Raw genomic sequence first — 25,001 nt, 5'->3', positions numbered from 1 at the left:
CAGCTGAGATAGGCTCCAGCTACTACCCCCACGACCCCGAAAGGGACAAGCGGTAGAAATGGATGGATGTATTAACTCAAGTTACTAATCACGAAAAGGATCACATCAATCATGTATCAACACAGTGACCCCTCCAAAACAAAAAGGTTTATCAAGTTTTTACACATTCAGTGTTCTCAATTCCTCTTATCAATTTTGTTACATTGCTTGCGTATATTCCATATAATCTCTCTTAAAAACATACTTTTATTCCTTGGCTTTTAACACTAAGTGATATCCATCCTGCAATGGCGCCCCATTATACACCTGCTGTGAACCTGTTTTTATGTTTTTATGTTTTATTTATCTATTTTTTATCATGTTCTGTTTGTCTTGTGTTGTTTGCTCGGTCCTCGTATTATCTTTTAACCTGTCCATTGTACAGCACTGTGGTCAATTTTAAATGTGCTTTATAAATAAAGTTGATTTGATTTGATATATTAGTATATTTTAATAATTAATTTACCCCTTATTCTATAATAGACTTTTCCTGTGTGGATGTTTTTAAATGTTTTCAGTAAACCAAGATAGATACAGAATATTTTACAAAGCAATTCAATAAAAGATAGTTATAATGTATCGATTTTGTTCATGATCGTAAGTACTTCAGTCATCAACTACGCAGCGTCACTTCCGGTTGACATTTCCTATCAAACAGACATCGCAAATACGCAGTAAGGAAAATAATTATCCAAATGACGATGATGCCGATATAAAAGCAGAGGTGGCTAGAGTAGCCAGAAATTGTACTCAAGAAGGAGTAATGTTAACTTTAAAGATTCATTACTCAAGTAAAAGTAAGGAGTAGTACCCCAAATATTTACTTGAGTAAAAGTAAAAAGTATGTTGTGAAATAACTACTCAAGTACTGAGTAACTGATGAGCAAGTAACCTCTTCGTTTAATGATGACGGCAACAAGTAATGCACAAAAACATAAAAATAGCAATGAACAAATTCAGAGCCAGGAATATCTCTTAAGCAACTAGAACAATAATATATATTAAATAATATATATTTAGTTTTACACTGCATTGAAAAAAAATTGAAAATGAATTTTACCTTTGCAACCTCATTATACTATTGGCTAAGTTTTATATTCATAAATGTAAGTTTCTCAATACCCGACCTGTTTTTTTTTTTTGCCTCTAAAAAAAGATTAAGAACTCTACATTAAAACACTCTACCTTTAACAACCAAAAAGCTGTGAAAACGATGATGCTGTGTTCCAAATTTAAGTTATTTACTGAGATTGAGTTTATTGCTTTGCACTTTGTTTATTTTATATATGTATATATATATAAATATTTTTTTTTTTGCATTCTATTTTGGTTACTTTGAATTTACAAACACCTGGCGCTGTTTTGTACAGTTTTTATACTGGTTTGTACTTACTTTGTTATTTTCAACTGTTTGTAAATGTTGAAATTTTAAATAAAGGTTCATAAAAAAAATAAATTAAAAAAATGTGCAGTTAATTATGTGACCGCCAGGCTCTGTTTGATTGGTGAAACGAAGGCATGTGATAGATCCTACTTTCAAGGTCTGTCTGACAAACCAAAACAAACAAAGTGTGCATTAACAGATCGATAACAATCAGTAGCGAGTAGCAAGCTGAATGTAGATAAATGGAGCGTAGTAAAAGTAGCTTTGCTTCTCTATAAATATACTCAAGTAAAAGTAAAAGTATGTTGCATTAAAACTACTCTTAGAAGTACAATTTATCCCAAAAGTTACTCAAGTAGATGTAAAGGAGTAAATGTAGCGCGTTACTACCCACCTCTGTATAAAAGGTGTTATACTATAAAATATTAAGTAGTAGGCACATTTTGAAATGAATCACGGAATAGCTTAACAAACAAAAGTGTGGGAAAACACATTTCTGTAATGGAGTACCTGACGTGGAGCGTCGCCGCCAAACAATCAACTTTTTCACCAAGTTTTTTTCACTGAACTAGTAGATATTAGTAATTGAATAACGTTTGTTAAAATATATAAGAATCTTACCGCTGAGTCGGTTTATGCGTCGTCTGTATAATTAAGATGCAAGTTTCAATTTTGTTTGTCATCAACCAAACAAGCCCCTGATTACTTCCGCCTGCGTTACTTTAAGCTAGGGGTGTGCGTATCGATCCTGTGGTATCGATATATCGATACTCACACGCTACTCATTTGGCATCACTTTTCTGAAAAAAGTATCGATATAAACCAAAAAACGGCGTGTGGGGGGTGCAAGCATCACTTTCAGATGTTTTTGATCACTTACTTAACTTACTATGTGCTGGGACACCCCTGTACCTGGCAGAGTATAGAGCTGGCCCAGTCACGTCACAGGAGACAGCGATGAGCGTCGTCAACGTGCAACACACACACAGCCAGCCGACAGCGATGCAGCCAGGCCAGGAGGTCAGCGCGGCCACAGATGCGGGAGCCGGAGGAATGGAAAAGCGAGAGACGCGATAATGGGAGACAAGAAACGAAGCGTGGTGTGGTGTTACTTTTCACCAGTAGACAAAGCCACGGCACGGTGCGAACTGTGTGACAAACAAGTGCCACACAGCAGCAACACCAGCAATTTATTTAAACATATGAAGACCACACATCCCGAGAGCCACAGTGAGCTGGTAAAAAGACAGGCTCACGCTGCTGTGAAAGACCCTGCACCGCCACCCGCAGCCCGGCAGAAGACCCTGCACGAAAGTCTGCAAAAAAGCCAATTGTATCCAGGTAGCCTAGTTAGTGTCCGACCTTTGACAGTGTAGTGATAAAGTCTATAAATATTCCGATCACAATCTACTAATAACATACACTTCAGGTGAAGGGGGAAATTATATCCAGTGTTGTCCAATTGTTGACTTAAAACAGGCATTGTTATTTGTTATTTTTAGTAATGTTTACTGAATATTTTTTTTTAATGATTATCCTAAATTCAAATAATTTCCACACAGGGGAATTTACTGTTAGTTGAAAATTGCTTGATTATTTAAAACATGATAAGAAAGGGATAAAATTTGGAGATTCTTCATCTTTGCATTACAGTTTTATTTTTTTCCAAGAAAATCTTGAAATATATGATTGAATGTGATTTAGGTTTTAATCTGTAACATGATTTTTTCCATTTCGAAAACATTACCCTATTTTATATTTCATTAATTGCTAATTATATCACAAACTTTAAAAAATAACTGCAGCTTCTTGCGATTCGGATTCTACAGTTAATTGGAAAGCCCTAATATCTCATTAAATCCTTAATATCTTTTATAACAAATACATTTTATCTTCCCTATTGTGACATGAAAATGTTATTCTTTTCAGATGAGTCTCATAGAGCACGTGAGATCACAACAAGCCTTGCCAAAATGATTGTGAAGGACTTGCAACCCATTTCAATAGTACAGGACCAAGGTTTCCGGCATTTTATGAAGGTGGTAGATCCTCGATACCAGATCCCTAGTCGGAAATCCATGATGACAGGTGAAATTCCCAAACTGTACGAGCATGCACAAAAAACAGTAAAGGACTCCATGCAATCAGTTTGGTTTTAACAACCGACATGTGGACTGCAAGAACCACTGAAGGTTATTTGACTCTGTCAGGACATTTTATTGACAAAGACTGGCAGATGCAGTCTTGCAACCTTCCAACAATCCATGTAGCTGTGCAGCACACAGCAGACAATATATCTGAACTCCTCAAAAAAACAACTGATGAATGGGGCATCACCAGTAAGGTTCATGCGGTTGTTACAGACAATGGAGCCAATATGGTCTCTGCTGTGCGTAAAACTTGTTGGAAACATATTCCTTGTTTTTCTCACACACTCAACCTCATTCTGAAGGACTCCATTAAGGCTGACACAAGTCTTGAGTCCAGCTTTGAGAAATGCAGTGCCATTGTTCGGTTCTTCCATCACAGCACCAGAGCAATTGACAAGCTAAAAGAAGTACAAAATCAGTTGAATTTACCACAGCATAAACTAATCCAAGCAGTAGATACTAGATGGAACTCTGTGTTGTACATGATTGACAGACTGTATGAGCAACAACAAGCCATCACAACAACACTTTGTCTTCTCGGAAGAAACAACATGTGCCTATGTCATGAAGAATGGTCCCACATCAGGCAGACCAGTGATGTCCTCAGGCCTTTTGAAGAGGCCACCAAGGAGGTTTCAGCAGAGCAGTATGTCACGATTCCCAAAGTCATACCTCTGGTCTGTCTTCTTCTCCAGAAAGTAACCACATCTGCTGACCAGGGTAACAGTCTGGCTTCACACCTTGCTGCACAATGCAAGCGAAGGTTCCAAAACATTGAACACAACCACACTCTTGCAGCCAGCACCTTTTTGGACATTCGCTTCAAAAACATTGTGTTCAGTGATTCTGCAAATGTGGATATGATTAAATCACGGATCATCACAGAAATGCAAGCCCTGGCCTGCGCTGAAACACAGTCAACAAGACATGAGGCCGACGCGACTGCATCAACTGTGACACAAGAGTCACCTGCTGAGTGCTCATCATCCAAGGGAATATGGCAGGAGTTTGACAGTCATGTTCTGGCTTTTCAGAGCAATCGCACAGCAAACACAGATGCGTATGTTGAAATGAGAAGATACATGGAGGAAAAGGTGATCCCAAGGATTGAGGACCCTTTGGTTTGGTGGAAAAAAAATGAAAACACATTCCCAATGCTGAACAAAGTTGCAAAAAAATACCTTGGAACTATTGCAACGTCTGTTCCAGCAGAGAGACTCTTCTCTAAGGCCGGAGAAATAATCAGCCAGAGGCGTAATCGTATCAAAGCAGAAAACGTGAACATGTTACTTCAGTAAAGTGTGACGTGTGATGACATATCTCGAGTACACTAAAGGTGTGATGGTGTCAGACATTTTTGTAGATAATTTTTCCAAGTTCATTTTCTCAGGGAACTGTCTTTCGTATGCAGGTTTATAGGTTAAGAAAATCCTAGTTTATTGTGATAAGGAAATTATTGACTTTGCTTCAGAGAAGTGTTATAAGTTTACTTCCACAAAGAAGTTTGAAACATAACATTGTTATAAATAATTTTTTTAAGCTTTTTCTACCAAACTTTTTTTTGGGAAAAAAGAAAAGTGAAAATGTGTATATTTTTGTTTATATTTAATTTATTTTTCATATTTATGTTATTTATTTTACTTTTATTTTATATTGACCATAATAAATGTGGTATAAATGGTCTGTATTTGTCTTGTGATTTGTCTTAAATAATAACAATAGTAATAATATTTTTGACTGACAAAAATTGCCAATAATAAATTAATGGTATCGGTATTAGTATCGGTATCGATGAAAATGTAAGAAAAAGTATCGGTATCGTATCGAATCCTAAAAGTGTGGTATCGCCCATCCCTACTTTAAGCTAAGGCGCTGAAGAGCAACAGCGAAACAGGAGATGAGCTTGAGGTCACGTGACATGGTTGCATTCTAAACACCACCACAAGATAACAGTAGCTGTTGTCTTCAGTGCTGTTTATTCTGACGAGGTAGTTTGCAACTTGCTGCTTTTACAACACTGGTTTTGTTGCTGCTGTAAATAACCAAAACATTTTTTCTTACCATTTTCCAATTATGAATATAAAACATTACATAATGACTTTTCACTAGCAACAAAACAAATATCGCCCCGTCCTTCCTGCAAATTTTTACTGCAAAATATCACATTAATCATGTTTATATTGCCCCCCAGGACACAGGATGCATCAACATGCGTCTGTTTGAGCGCATCGAGTTTGGGGGTCAGATGATGGACCTGGCAGACAACTGTCCCAGCGTCATGGAGCGCTTCCAGAATAAGGACATTTTCTCCTCCTACGTGAGCCACGGCCACTGGGTCCTCTACGTTAGTGGTCCCCAACCACCGGGCTGGGGCCAGGTACCGGGCCGCAGAATAATTTTTTCTTCATTTTTATTTTAAAAAATAAATAAATAAATCAAAAAAAAAAAAAATATATATATATATGTATATATATCCATCCATCCATTTTCTACCGCTTATTCCCTTTCGGGGTCGCGGGGGGCGCAGGCGCCTATCTCAGCCACAATCGGGCGGAAGGCGGGGTACACCCTGGACAAGTCGCCACCTCATCGCAGGGCCAATACAGATAGACAGACAACATTCACACTCACATTCACACACTAGGGCCAATTTAGTGTTGCCAATCAACCTATCCCCCGGTGCATGTCTTTGGAAGTGGGAGGAAGCCGGAGTACCCGGAGGGAACCCACGCATTCACGGGGAGAACATGCAAACTCCACACAGAAAGATCCCGAGCCTGGATTTGAACCCAGGACTGCAGGACCTTCGTATTGTGAGGCAGACGCACTAACCCCTCTTCCACCGTGAAGCCTATATATATATATATATATATATATATATATATATATATATATATATATATATATATATATATGGACAAAATAAAAGATGGAAAGGTAAGAAAAAAAATGAGAGGCTGCAGTAAACGTAGTCAATTTTGAAACATTTCAATTCCATTGAAGGCAGAGTATAAGATAAACATTTCTTAACAAAACAGGCTTAGCGAATACAGAAAAAGAGAATAACACTCCATGATGTGTTGAGTATACAGTATAATATAAACAATAAACATTTATTTAATGTATGTTTTTTACATTAGTAATGGATTTTACACATTATGACTCCATGATGTGTTGAGTATACAGTATTAAATAAATAATAAACATTTATTTAATGTATGTTTTGTACATTAGTAACTGATTTTACACATTATGAAAATAAATTAAGTTTGTCCGACACTTGGTGGGAGGTAGTTTTGTGGATGCAGCATTAGCATCCTAGTTCCATAATCAGCATCACAGCCCTTCATTGAAGGTTAACATGTGTCTTTATTGAGAAAGGTTGTTTTGACACTGAATTTCTTTGCAATATTTTTTTTTTAACATCAAATAATACTAACAATTTCCTGGAAACTTTTTTTTTTGCAAAATGAGTCTTTTTAAAAATGCAGTGTAAAAAAATTCAAAGCTAAAAAAATTTGCTGCTTCAAAACGCAAGACCAACTTCCGGCAAATTAAGACTGAATCTATTGATCTTGTCTCAGAAGCAGCCAATGAGGTGTAAGGTTTGATGTCACACAACACAGGACTTACAAAAAAAGCATTAAAAAAGCAGTTACCTGGGCTACTTGGGAATAATACAAGATCATAAACATTTCAACATGGCCTGCCGGATGTTTCCAAACAATAGAAATGATTCCAGTGGTTAGAATCTGCACTTTTGAGTGACATACGGGTTACTACTCTGCACTTTTGAGTGACATACGGGTTACTACGGTAACCATAGGAGGCTATTCTCCATGCAAACGAACCATGGGACAGAGGAGGCGCGGCTGGTTTACACAGTCACAAGCCTGAGACGCGAGTGTCAAACGAGGACAGATGTCTACAATAAAGTTCTGCAGAAAAGTGACATATCAAGTATGTGGATGTATTATTTGACCCTTTGGGTTTATGTTTCGCCGTGTTTATTTTTCTTGCTCGATTACAAAAGATGTCGCTCAAGGAGGTGGACTGCAGTAGAAGGGCAACGTATATATATTTTCAATATTTAGTGTTTTATTGTTCATAGATAATATTGTAAATCCCACACGCTGTATTTTTGTGTACATTCAGTAAAAAAATGAAATTCACTCCGTTTTTAAGACGGTCTGTTATAAAGTTTTAGTATCAGTCATTATTGTGTGAGTGTTTGTACCATCATGCGATCAGCTTTTATCTTTTTTTGCGGAGTCTTGGAATTCTTTTCACTAATGCATAGCAACTTTCACGGCATATAGCACTGCAAAACCTGCCTCTTCTTAAAACCGATGTCACGTGACATTGGCGGGTTTTGAGACAGGACCGATTGCTTCAGTTGTAATTTACTGGAAGTGGATCTTGCGTTTTAAAGGAACACATTTTTCAACACTGAATTGTTTTTCCGTGATTTTTTTTTACACTGAATTTTAAAACCGTGAAGTTTTGTACATTGAATTTTTAAATACACACATTCTAGTAATTAATTTTAAAATTAATTTCACAAAATTCGTATCAAAAAAAGCTTTCATAATAAAGACACAAATTAACATCTTACCTTCTAGCTAAAATATATATATAGATATAAATAGTTATTGCTGCTACTAGTGAGCTCTTAGCATTGCTAAAAGGCAGTTTGTGGTCTGAAAAATGTTACTATTTACCAATAACACAAATTCAAGCTTAAACTGGTTTGTGCTAATACGCTCCCTACTAAACCCTCCTGAGTAGATTGACAAGCACCTCAAAAAAATATATAACCGTGTCTCTGTTATCGGTCGGCGTTTAGAACAATATTTCCTGTGTGACTCGTTCACAGGGGAAGTGGCTCAACTTTGCAAACGCCTTGTCCTTCAATTTTGGGTTAACATCTGCAACGGAAGTGACAGTTGTAACATATCAATTAGTTCTCACTCCAATAAAATTCTCCATTAATATTTAATAACTACTAATTGCTTATGACGAAGGTAGCTAACAAGCTAAACAGGTGACGAGTGTCATGGTTGCTCACCAAACTCTCCAGAAAACAGAGGGTTTTGGTGAACAATTGCACGACACTCTCTCAACCCTGATAAAATATGTAAAAAGATGAAGACGGCGCCAGAGAGGATATAATCCAGGCATTAGCTACAATGTTTTAGGCATGTTCAAAAGTGAGATAACCGGGGATAGCTTAGCGCTTATATTGGTTTTGAGTGAGAGCTGGAAATTGTCACTGATAGAGTAGTAGGATCAGTTCCTTCTCAGACTCTGTGACTGAAAGTGTGAATGGTTGTCTGTCTCTACATGTTCCCTGACAGACTGGCATCCAGTCTAGGGCGTAGTCCGCCTTTGGATAACAGTGCGCTAGGAAAGGTCACCTGCAACCCTGTACAGGACAAGCTGTCGAAGACGGATGGATGGTCTGGGACGAGTTCTCAAGATCAGGAGGGAGTCAGTAAGTCCTGAGTTTGAACACCTTGCTGAGCCTGGAGGTGGCACTGGAGTAGACCAAGAATGAGCCTCTGTCTGTAATGAAGTGTTCCCAATCCCTGCAGCCGAACGTGAGTAGGCTGTGGACAGGAACAAATCCCTCAAAGCCCTGCCACCTGCAACCACAGATATATGAAGACCAGGACAGAGGGGCTTCCGTGGCAAACAACAAACAGGAAGCAGTCACCTGTAGACTACGCTGTTCAAAGTGTATGACCTGCCATCATGAGAGTTGGCCACTACCAAGAACTTCTCCTGTCCCACAGTGAAGAACTCCCAGTCCAGTGCGCTGAGAAGAACCAGGGCTGCATGTTATAAGTATTCAAGAAATGTAAAAAAAAGTTCCTAGGAAATTTTACCACACACCTGTGGGTGAGGATATCTTGGAAGCGAATGAAGGTCCAGCTGATGGTGCTGAGCTCATACACGGTGGAGTTGATGCTGTAGAGACTCGGGCTGCGCACGGACACCTTCTGACTATTGGCAACAGCCAGGAAGAACCTGCCGTCTATCTCAAATGTCTCCCAGTCTGTAGCACCCAGCGTCTGCAGCGAGAACAAGAAGGTCAAAGGTAAATATGGGAAGTCATGACCATGAACAGAACAATCCAGCACTGACCGGGATGTTCTGGAATGACTGGAAACATCCGTCCAGCCAGACGTAAATGGTGGAGAGAATGGCGGTGGTCTGACCATTGAAAGTGTTGGCGACCACGAGGAAGTGGTACGGTCCGATGGTGAAGAACTCCCAGTCGTACGCTCCTGACGTGGAAAGGGTCTGGTTGACCTCAAAGAGCTGACAGAAAAACGTCAGAAAAGAAAGCAGCAAAGGAAAGTATAGAGTAGATCCGGATAAACCCTACCTTGGACTTTGGGTTCCACCTGTAGATGACACTGTTGATGTTGTGATTTGAGTCTCTGGCTGCGGATTGCATGGAGACATTTGTTTTCATGTCATTGCCGGACCCAACAGTTCAATAGTTTGACAGGTTATCTACTTCTTGTTGACCTCGTCTGTGATTGGCTACCACCAGAAAGCTGTGGTTGTGCATGTGAAAGGCCTCCCAGTCAACAGCTGCGTGGGTCTCCAATGTCTGATGGCGCACAAAACGCCCCCGCCGCCCATTCCACCGATAGATCACGGACAGCTCCGGCTCCACCTCCCTTGAGTTGGCCACCACGAGGAAAGACTAAGGGCGGAGAAAACGGGGTGTTCACCTGCTGACAAACGTCACTGTTGACACAGGCGCATACAAGAACACTGTGCCGCGTCTCTGGTTGACACACGGGAGGGTCCTGCCTCATCTGTTCTATTCACGCCTGAAAACAAGGGTTCAACGCTATCAGAGCAGCCAATCGGGACACAATGTGACGCAATGTCGACATTGTCAGTGTATGTGTGCTCAGGTGGCGGCGGTACAATGGCGGGAGAAAGGACACACCAACGTTCAGGCTGCTCAAAGGCTGAGGCTGCCAACAAAACTCCACCTCAACATCCTTTGTTATCTTCATGTAAAAAGCATTCCTTCATTTTGTAGCAAAGTCACACCTGCTGCCTTCAGGAGAATTGAGGTTAGCAGCATGCCTTTAGCTAGTGTTAGCGTTTGACAATTTATGAGGTAAGGCGGACAAGGTGACGTTTGTCATTGAGGAGAAGGTAATGTTTAAATTATTTAACCGAGGATATGGTCCGTCCCTCCAGGATTTTGCGGGCTTTTTTTGGGAAAGTTGCAAACGTTTTGAGGCTCATTTTGTTCAATATCATTAAATTTACTTTTAATTTGATGAATTTGTTATCAATGTTCAAAGTGTTCATTCTAACCTGAACCTCAAAAAGCACAGCATGTCAACAAAACTTGGAAAACAAATACTGTACTGATGTTAAACTTGTTTTATAATAGGCTTTGAAAAAGACACTAGATGACAGCAAAAGCACATACTCAGAGTTCATCATCAAATTACTGTATTGTTATAGTGAATTATAACTAAAAATAATAATAATAACAGTAATAAAGGATTCTTTATTGTTTTGTTGTCTGTTCTGTCGTACACAAGTCTGAGACATTCTCTGTGTATGTTTTACACTTCAAAAGTGTTTGTCCATCTTAAACATTCATTTATGCTACAACACATTCACCCCCCGTGCGGTAGTAGCATTTGTGAACTGTTGAAAGTGAATCTTTAGCAGTAATTTTTGTTGGTAAATTAGAGGATGCTGAGAGATTATCATCACACTTCAACATCTCTAACATACAAATGCTGCCTCTTTGCTAGGTCAGCATGATTAATCGACATTGAGGTTCTAATTAGCACTAAAAGTTTTTTTTCTCCTCCGCCATCTCTGGCTTTTGAGCGACATAGTTGCCAATCAGAATTGTTGGCCACGCTTATAAGAACAGCTGATAAGCAACACATCACAGTGGTCAGGTGACCCTTCTGAAAAAGACTGCATGTGACAGTCAAAATATGTCAGGTAAAAATTCCATCCAGTACACCAAAAATATTGTCTGACTAAAAGAACATTTGAAACGTATAAGAATGAGGACATAATGAACCTTTTTGAGCAAAAAACATTACAGAGCCAAATGTCCCGTTGTGGTAATATTTCAGCTTCATTTTGTATGGGCAGTATGATCCTTACAACACAGACAAATGAGAATGCCAAGATCACATGATGGAAACAAAATAAGACCATCCGACACATTTTTATAATTAAATATTTAAGTTAATTGTTTGCTTACAGAAATGAGAATCCATGTTATTTTTTCTTTCTTTATTTAGAGGAAAGTTATTTACCTTCCAATTACAGTACAATGGTAAACAATTCTACAGTAATGAGAAATAAAAGTGTATATCCTTTTAAACAGCATTATGATTATATACTATGATTATATTACATTTTAATCACTGTATTGTTTATATTGGTTATTTCTTCAGTTTAAGAGCATGATGTAGACAAAAGCTCTGAGAGTGTCTGCATAAAGCCAAATAATTTTGAAATTAAATTATGGCATATTGTTCTAATGTGTGGGACCTTAAGACAAGAATGTGTTCATCGACAATCTAAAAGTAACATGTCTTTTTTCACGGTATTTTTACAGTCTTATTCATGTATGTATAAAATAAAAAAAATTGCAAATCAATTCGCTATTTCAGAAAAAAATCGCAATTAGGTTTTTTTCTCAAAATTTTGCAGCCCTCGATCAGCAATGCCAATGGAAAAAAGTTCTTAACTGTCATACCCTAGATAACTGAATGCTTAATAAATATATGAATTTTATATATGAATATATGAGTGAATGTTAATATACTACATTACCCAGAAAGCTTGGGGCCATAGACAGGAAGCAAATGTGTAGGTCAAAGGTAAGCAGGAGGACTAAAATATTACTGTTCAAGCAAATAAAAAATTGATAAATTGTTACACGTTGCCACTCCTGCTTGGTCTACACAAGAAACAAACATAGGATTTGATTTGAAATCTCTGGCATGCTTTTGTTTAATCCCCTGTCAAAGGCAAATTAGATTGGCCAAAATGTCCAGACAAGTCGTTGCGAGCATTGGACAAAGCTACGAGGCCTGATTAGCGTAAACTGGTTGAATTTGCATGAAATGGCACGACTGTGACATTGCAAAATTCTGGCACACTGAATGTTAACCTCGGAAACGGCATGGAAGATGGTGGCTCACCTGACCGTTGATGCTGAAATGTTTCCAAGCTCGAGCCTCCTGAGTGCTGATGTTCTGGTAAAGCCCAAAAGACCCGTTGGTCCACCTGTAGATACCCGAGCCGGGCCCAGAGTCCCTGTGGAAAGAAAAACACAAGTTCACAGCGCTGGTCACAGGAACAGCCATTAACAGTATTCTCGCCTGTTGGCAGCAGCCAAGAAGAGGCCTGCAGATGGTATGGAGAAGACTTCAATGTCGAAGGTTTCGGAGAATGTGAACAAGTCTTGGAAATCCTCCACGTAGTCCAAACGCTCAGAAACTGCGGACATGCATGCTTGATTCTCAAGCGATAGAGTCACAATGTCCTAGACTATTTCATGGTGATCAAGGTACGTTGCTTCCTTGATGGTACGCACCACCGAAAAAGCTTTTCCAGGTAACGCCATTACACATGAGGACACTTTTCCTCGGGACATCAAACCACAGCTGACCTTCTTCTGCTCGGGAACATGGCGGACGACTCCCTGACGTCACTGTCGCCCCCGCCTCTAAAAATCAAACACAGTTTCATCATTGAACACTTTCAGACAGGTGTAGAGGATGTCAGCTAGTGTGGCAATGAGCTGACAGCTCAGGCCTTTTAGCTCATTGCCTAGAGCGTCTGCACTTAACTCTCATTCAACGGGGATTTGTGAGTCGGAGTTGCACACATACATGTTGGTAAAGTACAACTTAGGGCTGGGCGTTATTCCAGAATTACAGTAAAAGTGCTGTTTGGAACTTCCTCAAAGTAACATTTTTTAAAGCAAAAAAATATAACAAGAACACAACATGCTAGCTCATGTTGCCAATACTGGTTTAATAGAACACATTTGTTTGACAATTGTCTATATTTTTTACAATTACAAAGTTTATGTAATAAAACATTTTTACCAGCCCGAATAAAATGATTGGTGTTTGTCCCATTTACTCTCTGTAAAGCACCAGTTTCATTGGCAACAAAACAGGCCCAGAGCATAATACTAACACGAATGGCTAAATCAGGCTAAAATTAAGGTTTTAGAATGGCCTTCCCAAAGTCCTGACTTTAATGTATGGACAATACTGAAGAAACAAGTCCATGTCAGAAAAACAACAAATTTAGCTGAACTGCACCAATTTTGTCATGAGGAGTGGTCAAAAATTCAACCAGAAGCTTGTGGATGGCTACCAAAACCGCGTTATTGCAGTGAAACTCGCCAAGGGACATGTAACCAAATATTAACATTGCTGTATGTATACTTTTGACCCAGCAGATTTGGTCACATTTTCAGTGGACCCACAATAAATTCATAAAAGAACCAAACTTCATGAATGCTGTTTGTGACCAACAAGTATGTGCTCCAATCACTGTATCATAAAAAATAACAATTGCAGAAATTATTGGAAACTCAAGACAGCCATGACATTTTCTTCTTTACAGGTGTATGTAAACTTTTGATCGCAACTGTATATATTCACACATTCCATGGTGTACATATGGTGGCCAAACCCACTTAAATCTTACAAAACACTACAATGTCAAATGCTGGTTGGTTATCAACTTGTTGCATTTTTTTTTTTAAACAAATCAATAGTGAGAGTCAGTTTTGCTGTTGTTATCTCCACCGTGTACACCTTAACAATTCTTTATTTCCATTGTCCTACTGTAACGGGTAGTTTTTTAAACCAGTATACAGTTATAATTTTGTTTTTGCAATAACCACAAGGACCCTCAAAAGGTACAATTTGTCTTTACTCATGTAGTCTTCAAGGAGTGCTCCCAACATAAAGATCAGGGAATCCTGGTCAATATGTATGTGGAGAATTTTAGAGAGTTCCACCCCAATTCCTTCTCAAAATGTTTTGAGTTTTGGGCAGTACCAAAAGATGTGGGTGTGGTATCCTATCTTTCCACACTGCCTCCAGCCAATGTTAATTTTCAAATTGTCGAATTTTGAAAACAGTAACAATGTTTTAAAAAATCTTACATTGACCCTACAATTGTTTTGTTTTTTTCACATTGGACTGCTGGTCAGTTTTTTTACCTTTTTCACAGATTTGCTCCCTCTACCCTTTCTCCAATCACAACAATCATTTCTAGTTCCTTCCTACTTTTCTTTCACAACAGGAGCACTGCCCGACAAAATTGACTTCAACTACAGTGGGGCAAAAAAATATTTAGTCAGCCACCGATTGTGAAGTTCTCCCACTTAAAATGATGACAGAGGTCTGTAATTTTCATCATAGGTACACTTCAACTGTGAGAGACAGAATGTTAAAAAAATCCAGGAATTCACATTGTAGGAATTTTAAAGAATTTATTTGTAAATTATGGTGGAAAATAAGTATTTGGTCAACCATTCAAAGCTCTCACTGATGGAAGGAGGTTTTGGCTCAAAATCTCAGGATACATGGCCCCATTCATTCTTTCCTTAACACGGATCAATCGTCCTGTCCCCTTAGCAGAAAAACAGCCCCAAAACATGATGTTTCCACCTCCATGCTTCACAGTAGGTGTGGTGTTCTTGGGATGCAACTCAGTATTCTTCTTCCTCCAAACACGACGAGTTGAGTTTATACCAAAAAGTTATATTTTGGTTTCATCTGACCACATGACATTCTCCCAATCCTCTGCTGTATCATCCATGTGTTCTCTGGCAAACTTCAGACAGGCCTGGACATGCACTGGCTTAAGCAGGGGGACACGTCTGGCACTGCAGGATTTGATTCCGTGTCGGCGTAGTGTGTTACTGATGGTAACCTTTGTTACTTTGGTCCCCGCTCTCTGCAGGTCATTCACCAGGTCCCCCCATGTGGTTCTGGGATATTTGCTCACCGTTCTCATGATCATTTTGACCCCACGGAATGAGATCTTGCGTGGAGCCCCAGATCGAGGGAGATTATCAGTGGTCTTGTATGTCTTCCATTTTCTGATAATGGCTCCCACAGTTGATTTTTTCACACCAAACTGCTTGCCTATTGTAGATTCACTCTTCCCAGTCTGGTGCAGGTCTACAATTATTTTCCTGGTGTCCTTCGACAGCTCTTTGGTCTTGGCCAAAGTCGAGTTTGGAGTCTGACTGTTTGAGGCTGTGGACAGGTGTCTTTTATACAGATAACGAGTTCAAACAAGTGCCATTAATACAGGTAACAAGTAGAGGACAGAAGAGCTTCCTCAAAGAAGAAGTTACAGGTCTGTGAGAGCCAGAGATATTCCGTTTGAAGTGACCAAATACTTATTTTCAACCATAATTTACAAATACATTCTTTAAAATTCCTACAACGTGAATTCCTGGTTTTGTATTTCACATTCTGTCTTTCACAGTTGAAGTGTACCTATGATGAAAATTTACAGACCTCTGTCATCATTTTAAGTGGGAGAACTTGCACAATCGGTGGCTGACTAAATACTTTTTTGCCCCACTGTACTTTTATAGATATGACACTTTTCACATTTTCATTCCTGCAAGGCCCTCATGAAAAAACGTTCCAAATCGGGGGTTGCCTTTGAAGGAGGACTCTCCTTCAAAGGCAACAATAATTATCTTCTTAGCTGTAGAAACCTAAAACAGTCTGTTGTATTCACACTAAACATCTCCTGAATTTGGCTAAATTATATCAAGAATCACTCTAAGAACAGATCATGTATAAACTTAAGGCCCTTACTTCCCCATTGTCGGAACTTAGTATACATTGGCCCATGTAAAAAGTCAGTAATACCAGATATTTGTGTGGCTCTGGATATCGACTGAGTGGCGTTGATCTTTTTTTTCATAATGGTACTGACCACTTTTTGGGTGCACGTCATCCATGTGTATGAAATGTTATATTTAAACCACATCTATTTTGAGCAAAACTTTAAAGCTTACAGAGAAGATTCGGGACATGAACTTTGTTCTAATGTCGACCATCTTGTTTATTTACCTTGGCTTGTCCATTCCACTGCCCCATGTAATTGAGCAGCCCAGGAGTATAGTTTTAATTTCGGCAAACCAAGCCCACCAAAAGCTTTACAACTGGTCAATTGTGTAAATTTAACTCTCGGTTTTTCATACTGGTATCTTTTAATGTGCCTTTGTTATAGTCTGCACTTCTCAGCGCCTGAAGGGCACAGTAGAGGGCAGTGGTTCTCAAATGGGGGTACGTGTACCAATAGGGGTACTTGAAGGTATGCCTAGGGGTACGTGAGATTTTTTTTTAAATATTCTAAAAATAGCAACAATCAAAAATCCTTTATGGAATAATACTTCAACAAAATATGAATGTAAGTTCATAAACTGTGAAAAGAAATGCAACAATGCAATATTCAGTGTTGACAGCTAGATTTTTTTAGGACATGTTCCATAAATATTGATACTAAAGATTTCTTTTTTTTTTGTGAAGAAATGTTTACAATTAAGTTCATGAATCCAGATGGCTCTCTATCACAATCCCCAAAGAGGGCCCTTTCATTTGATGATTATTTCTATGTGTATAAATTTGTATTTATAATTAAATCACTTGTTTATTTTTCAACAACTTTTTAGTTATTTGTATATCTTTTTTTCCAAAAAGTTCAAGAAAGACAACTACAAATGAGCAATATTTTGCACTGTTATACAATTTAATAAATCAGAAACTGATGACGTAGTGCTGTATTTTACTTCTTTATCTCTTTTTTTTAACCGAAAATGCTTTGCTCTGATTAGGGGGTACTTGAATTAAAAAAAATTTCACAGGGGGGGTACATCACTGAAAAAAGGTTGAGAACCACTGGCATAGGGTATACCAGTCGCCATTGGGCCTAAGAACATGGGGACATCAGTTTTGGTCAGTATCGCCCAGTCCTAGTACAACTAGATGTGCTTAGTTGATCGTGCTTACTTTATTCACAGACTCATCAAGCAGATATCAAAACATTGTTGTCAAGGCGAGCCAAAGGCAACATTTCTAGAAAATGTTTTGTCTATTTATGTGTATGTTATGTAGTACTGTCAGTTTCAGCATTATCGCTAAGCAGCTTGAAACGACAACAGCAGCATAACTACTGTTTGTGCACACAGTAGCTTCCTGTTCAGTGCTAAGTAAGCTTCAAAGTAAAATAATGGCGGTATTAACTTGGGTCCGTATTCCTAAAGATTAAAAAATTCTTAGAATCAAAATGTTTTCTTAGAACTTCCCCTAAAAAGGAAGAGTATGTCCTAGGGCTTCACGGTGGAAGAGGGGTTAGTGCGTCTGCCTCACAATACGAAGGTCCTGCAGTCCTGGGTTCAAATCCAGGCCCGGGATCTTTCTGTGTGGAGTTTGCATGTTCTCCCCGTGAATGCGTGGGTTCCCTCCGGGTACTCCGGCTTCCTCCCACCTCCAAAGACATGCACCTGGGGATAGGTTGATTGGCAACACTAAAATTGGCGATGAGGTGGCGACTTGTCCAGGGTGTACCCCGCCTTCCGCCCGATTGTAGCTGAGATAGGCGCCAGCGCCCCCCGCGACCCCAAAAGGGAATAAGCAGTAGAAAATGGATGGATGGATGTCCTAGTAACGATAAAAGCTATTTCTAAAGAATCCTAGATCTCAAAGGGGAACATTATCACCAGACCTATGTAAGCGTCAATATATACCTTGATGGTGCAGAAAAAAGACCATCTATTTTTTTAACCGATTTCCGAACTCTAAATGGGTGAATTTTGGCGAATTAAACGCCTTTCTGTTAACCGCGCTGGAAGCGATGACGTCAGAATGTGACATCGCCGAGGTAAAACACCCGCCCTTTTCATTTTCAACACATTACAAACACCGGGTCTCAGCTCTGTTATTTTCCATTTTTTTGACTATTTTTTGGAACCTTGGAGACATCATGCCTCGACGGCGTGTTGTCGGAGGGTGTAACAACACTAACAGGGAGGGATTCAAGTTGCACCACTGGCCCGAAGATGCCAAAGTGTCTGCCGCCAGACCCCCATTGAATGTGCTGGAGTTTCTCCACATTTTACCGGCGTTGCTAAGGCAGACAATGCACAGAGATGTATGGATAACCTGGAGATGCATTTGCAACGATAGTCAACGAAATCACAAAGGTGAGTTTTGTTGATGTTGACTGCCAGCTAATCGATGCTAACATGCTACGCTAATTGATGCTAACATGCTATTTACCGGCGGTGCTAAAGCAGACATGGTACAGAGATGTATGGATAACCTGTAGATGTATTTGCAACTATATTACGTTTCCTCCCACCCACATTTAATGCGAAAAAAACACTTACCAATCGACGGATTTAAGTTGCTCCAGTGTCATAAGATGCGAAAGTCCTCATCGTTTGGTCCGCACATTTAACCGGCGATGCTAACGCAGCTATTCGGCCATGCTATGGCTATGAATAGCGTCAATAGCAATTCACTCAATAGCTTCAGTTTCTTCTTCAATATTTTCATACTCCAACCATCTGTTTAAATACATGCGTAATCTGTTGAATTGCTTAAGTCGCTGAAATCCGAGTTTGAATCCGAGCCAATGACACTATATCTTGCTGTGGTATTCTCATTGTTTGTTTACATTGGCAGCACTGTGTGACGTCACCGGGAAATGGCCAGTGTCTTCGCAGAGAGCGAAAATAAGGCACTTTAAAGCTTTATTTAGGGATATTCCGAGACCGGTAAAATTTTGAAAAAAATTTCAAAAAATACAACAAGCCACTGGGATCTGATTTTTATTGTTTTTAACCCTTTTGAAATTGTGATAATGTTCCCCTTTAAAGAGAGATCCAAAGGTGAGCTCGGTTAAGAGCAGTGAAGAGGACTCAGGGGTTCCCTATAGAAGAGGCAAGCAAGGTATTGTCCAAATAATGGATGATAGTGAATTAATGAAAATCTACGGATTGGAATCATGTGTATGGTGATCACTTCTTATAGGCCAGTCAGCAATCACAGACATTGATGAAACCTGACCCATTTTACCCTTGTAAATACCAAATCGAGTTAAAATCCTGAAAGTGCAAAAATTACCAGCATGGAAATTAATGTGCATATAAGTATAACAATCACTATGACAATACTGTCCAAGTGGGCCTATGTTTTGACACATTTTGTAGGATAATTTCAAAGTATAGCTTACTATTCCTTTAAAATAGATGTACTTAATAAAATTATATTTACAATTACACAGTCTTTGTAAGATTAGATTCTATGATTAATATTATATGATTAAATTGATTGATATGAGGGTGCATAATTTGCCCATTATCACCAAAAGTACATTTATTTAGCTAACTTTTAGGATCAACCAATCACAGCTTTTAAAATGAGGACTCATACCTAGCAATGGTATCAACCACATCACCTCACTAAAGATAGGAGTTTCTGTCCATTCCTTGATCAGAGTTCTAAGAGAATGTTCTGGAATCACTCTTAAGCTAAGACTCTGTACTAGAAAATGTTAAGTTAAGTTAGGAACTCTCTGAGAGGATTCTCTGAATCTTTAGGAACACGTGCCCTGGATTCTATAACATCAACTAACACAATGTTCTCCATTAAGTTAGTTTTATAAGCTTGTCTGTGCATATATTAACACAAAATATCATAAAAAAACACAATAATCTATATTGAAATATGCCCAAATGAAGGAAAACCATGTCAATAAAATCCTTTATTATCACTAGCGATGTAACAATTATCGGTATTAATGATAGACAGTGGTAAAACTCCTGGAGGTTAGTAATACTGTTTCAAATTAAAATGATGGTAAAACTGTCATTTACAAAATGGATAAAACATACTCTGGTAATACCGTTCTTTTTCGGGAGAAGAAAGCGAGCGGGCTGAAGCTGCTAATCGCTAGCTAGCGCTACTAATTGATAGCTTGTTTTGCTAACATGAATGCAAGACACATTGATGTCTTCACCATTACAAACGTCATGCTTCAATCTATACTTGGCTTTTGGAAGGGCCCCTTTGAGGGGGATTCTGATTGGGGGGGAAAGGGGCCCAGTCTGTATGGACTTGGGCTTTGTTTCACAAAGAAATTCCAACTACTTGTTGAAGAGATGCTAGTCTGCTTGCTGGCTATTGTCAAGGTGTCCTTAAACAATGTGCTGAACGACATTTCTCCTTCCTCTTACGTCCAGACTCCTTGCATGCCTGGCATGCGTGTGGTCCACTTCTGTGTGGCGTGAAACAGAATATAGACACAGCAGAGTGTAAACTGAGCTTCCCCTTGAAGGATTATGATCAGTATCACACACAGCATCTACAGCTGAGAAGGTTCAAGGCTTCGCCTCAGCATCTTAAAGACCTTTTGTTGAAACATCATGTCCATGACCTTAACTCTGGAAGGAGCTTTTGGAGCCTCATGACCAAGTCTAGGAGCCATCTTTAACACACAATCTGCAACCAAGACGTCCTTACACAAGACTTAAAGGGTAACATTATCACAATTTCTTAAGGGTTAAAACCAATAAAAATCAGTTCCCAGTGACTTATTTTATTTTTCGAAGTTTGCCTCAAAATTTTAACCATCACGCAATATCCCGAAAAACGGCTTCATGTGCCTGATTTTAACCGTCGTTATATCCACCCATCCATTATCCTGTGACGTCACAGCGTGAAACCACCATAAACAAACATGGCTATCGGATAGCACAGAAAGGTACAGCGATAATTTCATCGGCGTAAGCGATTCAACAGATTACGCATGTATTGAAATGGATGGTTGGTGTGTGGAGGCAGGTAGCGAAAATGAAATTGAAGAAAAAACTGAAGCTATTGAGCCATATCACGACAGACAGCGGCACAGGAGGAAGCGAGGATGAATTTGGCGATCGCCTTCTAACCAACGATTGGTTTGTGTTTGTTTGGCATTAAATGTGGGTGGAAGGAAAGGCTGGATGCCAATATAGCTACAAATGAGGCATAATGATGCAATATGTACATACAGCTAGCCTAAATAGCATGTTAGCATCGATTAGCTTGCAGTCATGCCGTGACCAAATATGTCTGATTAGCACACTCCACATAAGTCAATAACATCAACAAAACTCACCTTTGTGCATTCATGCACAACGTTATAAGTTTGGTGGACACAATGAGACAGAAAAGGAAGTGGCATAAATCACGTCTTAGCCAAAACATTCAGGGTGTTTACCTCGCTCGTCTGCGGGAACAGACTGCCGTCATCTGCGGGAGACTTGCCGTGCTTCCGAGGTCTGTTGTCCCTGAATAGCTCACACACTCAGGCAGATTCAGTGGTGGTCTATTTTCCAATATTGCAGATTTCTTTGACTTTATTGTTGGAAATGCATCTGCTTTGAGTGTCGCAGGATATCCACACATTCTTGCCATCTCTGTCGTAGCATAGCTGTCGTCGGTAAAGTGTGCATAACAAACGAGGGACTTTCGAATCTTTTGGCCACTGGTGCAACTTGAATCCGTCCCTGTTCGTGTTGTTACACTCTCCGACAACACACCGACGAGGCATGATGTCTCCAAGGTACGGGAAAACAGTCGAAAAAACGGAAAATAACAGAGCTGATTTGAATTTGAATTAGTGCGTGTAGTAAAAAAAAACCCCCAAAAACTTAGATTTATATCGCGCTTTTCTAAACAGTCAAAGCGCTCACAGAGAAGTGGGACTCAACATTCACACCTTGTGGTGGTAAGCCACATCAGTAGCCACAGCTGCCCTGGGGTAGACTGATGTAAGCGTGGCTGCCAGTTTGCGCCTACGGCCCCTCCGACCACCACCAATCATTCATTCATCATTCATTCACCAGTGTGAGCGGCACCGGGGGCAAAGGGTGAAGTGTCCTTCCCAAAGACACAACAGCAGCAATTTTCTGGATGTCAATAGGTGGGAAGGGAACCTGCAACCCTCAGGTTTCTGGCTGGACGCTCTACCCACTACACGATGCCGCCCCATAATAAGATTGAGAAAATGGCGGTTTGCTTCATGTTGTGACGTCACAGGGGTGAAAGGTCATCGCTCCGACAGGCCATCAATTGAAAGGCGTTTAAATCGCCAAATTCACCCTTTTAGAGTTCAGAAATCGGTTAAAAAAACATATGGTATTTTTACTGCAACATCAAGGTATATATTGACGCTTACATAGGTATGGTGATAATCTTCCCCTTCAAAACACCTTTGTCAACACATCAGAATGTGTGAAAATCTACATTTTAGTATTCATGTGAGACCGATACGCAAGTCTGCAGCTTGGTGACAGCAATACTGAAACTAAAAAACGTTGTGCCCCAGGTGGGTCGTCACAGACAATAATTGAGAAGCACTGACATAAAAGCTGGGGTACTCACCGTACGGGTAAACTGGACCAGGCCAGTCCAACCTGAGGGGTGTCGACATAAGGACCTGGGGGACAACAAGCTCGGCCAAGTGGGGGTCTGAGCTTGGACACAGCCTAGAAGTGGCATCTGAACCCGGCAGTAGAACCAGCTGACGTAGCAAACCCTGTAACCATTGGCTCATGAAGTTCCAGACCTTCAACTCAGCTTATTCGGTCGGGTACATTGTGGGAAGTTGAGCTCGAAGACAGAAAGTGACACAAAGTATGAAGCTCTCGGACTCACAGAGAAGCGTCCAGTTCTTCTCCTTCGGTTGCCAATAAAGACCCTGGACCCTCTGGTGCTTAAGGCGGCAGGGAAAGGATGGGCCTGTGTACTGCGAAACAAGATATTTAGTTAAAAAAAAAAACAGCCATAGCGGACATTGTGACCCATGACTCACAGCTCCAGAGTCAGTCCACAATCGATGGTGAGAGCCACGTGCAGTCCAGTGACGGCCAACACCATTGTGTGCCAGCGGTTGTTGTCCAAACGCACCTCGTGGAAGCTTATCCGACTGCGTCTACCGGTGCTAGGATAATTGACCAATAAATGGACCCCATTCTGTGAAACACGTAATCCTAGCAACAGTGGGTCTGCCTTCTCCCCCACCATAGAGAAGATGTACTCGTTTCTCTGGAAGCGGAGAGAAAGTTGACTTGGATTAGCAATGAGACCAGGAGAGTGACAGAAAACCAGCTGGACGAGCACAAAGGAAGTTACTGGAAAAGACTAGCACAGGAAATATTAAAACATGCAAGGGGAAACAGAAACACATAATTGGAACAGACTAGGTAACATTAGACCACTACAACAGACTTGGAGAGACTAACTAGATTGTACTCTGGATCCGGGTCACCTTCTCTTTTAGCCTGGGCATCTTGAAAGTAGTGACCAAAGAGTACTCAGCAGGGAAGAAATCACAGTTGGTGAAGATTTGAGAGGCAGGAAAACTCAGCGACGTCGTCATAGCACCAGCCAAGCGAAGACCTCTGGACCCCCGGGACTGTACCACCTGCACCTAATCGGTCACTTCATTAGTCATTTAATTGTCCAAGAAGCCTCTCTTCCCCACCCACCTGTGTCATACCTGAGTGGACGTGGCTTGTCCTGGTTGGGGCAACACTCTTGCCAGGAGGTCAAGAGGCAGTAGGTCTGGTTGAGGAACAGATCGAATTTGAAACGTCACACAAATTAGGCGAGTGTATGTGAATTTGTCGTAAGAGGTGTACTACCTGTGCAGGGTCTCCAACTGTGACTTTGGCCCGCGAAGGCGAGTAATGCCCCTACGACAAGCAAGGCACGGTACGTCAACATCGCTGCAAGCTTACCTTGGTGGGCTGTTGGTCCAAAATCCTCCTTGTTCACAATACAGGAAACGGACCTCTATGGATCAGTCAGTGGTACCACACAGGTCTGCAAACATCATGATCATGTGTGGTCCAGTGTTAAATATGACATCTTCTCCGGTGTTCTCATCATTTGCGCTGTCAACTTTCATTTCTCGGTTTTGTAAGGAGTTAAATGGTTTGCTTTGGACAGAAACTGAGTGGCCTTTCTCCAGTCTTCCCGCCTGACAGCTTTGTGTCCGCGTGACGCTCAATCCAGTGAAGAGAGAGGGAGTCAAGCTGCAGGTGAGAGAAGCTCGCTCCACCTGTACTCACATGAAAGAGCAGGGCGGCACTAAAAAGGTACAAAAACCGCCTCCTTCAAACAAATCTGATGCAGGAGATGGGTGTTTCCATGATGGTGTGCAGTTCAAGGACATCCGTTATTTTAACAATCTGTTATTAATGGTTTGAATACAGTGTTACAAACGTGTGTTCTTAAGCCAGTGTTTTTAATGTGTTAAATGTTTGCGTATTTGTTGTTTTGCTTGTATTTTGATCAGGAGTTGACATA

General features: G+C 40.2%; 1 protein-coding gene and 1 pseudogene across 1 annotated transcript; one reads left to right on the top strand and one right to left on the bottom strand.

Moving 5' to 3' along the window:
- Positions 1–7,177, top strand: part of LOC133537846 (gamma-crystallin M2-like) — a 12,072-nt pseudogene extending 4,895 nt beyond the window's left edge.
- LOC133538203 (thrombospondin-type laminin G domain and EAR repeat-containing protein-like) lies at positions 6,546–25,001 on the bottom strand. Its single transcript, XM_061879596.1, has 15 exons — positions 24,335–25,001; positions 24,190–24,254; positions 23,959–24,120; positions 23,503–23,735; positions 23,346–23,436; positions 23,073–23,226; positions 13,187–13,318; positions 12,972–13,089; positions 12,792–12,906; positions 10,111–10,291; positions 9,965–10,023; positions 9,721–9,897; positions 9,469–9,647; positions 9,290–9,391; positions 6,546–9,218 (listed from the first exon to the last, which is right to left on the bottom strand). Exons 1-15 carry the CDS (start codon positions 24,414–24,416, stop codon positions 9,065–9,067), a joined length of 2,004 nt encoding a protein of 667 aa, XP_061735580.1. The 5' UTR covers positions 24,417–25,001; the 3' UTR covers positions 6,546–9,064.

This window comes from Nerophis ophidion, linkage group LG19 (genome assembly GCF_033978795.1).
Source record: "Nerophis ophidion isolate RoL-2023_Sa linkage group LG19, RoL_Noph_v1.0, whole genome shotgun sequence".
Lineage (NCBI taxonomy): Eukaryota > Metazoa > Chordata > Actinopteri > Syngnathiformes > Syngnathidae > Nerophis > Nerophis ophidion.
Note: the sequence above shows the minus strand (reverse complement) of the source record. Positions and strands in the feature narration are given on the sequence as shown.

Excerpts from the sequence above, each read along its gene's own strand:
- LOC133538203 (XM_061879596.1), bottom strand. The coding sequence starts at position 24,416 with ATGTTGACGTACCGTGCCTTGCTTGTCGTAGGGGCATTACTCGCCTTC. Across the intron at positions 24,121-24,189 it reads GACAAGCCACGTCCACTCAG|GTGCAGGTGGTACAGTCCCG; the intron begins GTATGACACAGG and ends GTGACCGATTAG. Across the intron at positions 12,907-12,971 it reads TTCTTGGCTGCTGCCAACAG|GGACTCTGGGCCCGGCTCGG; the intron begins GCGAGAATACTG and ends TTCTTTCCACAG.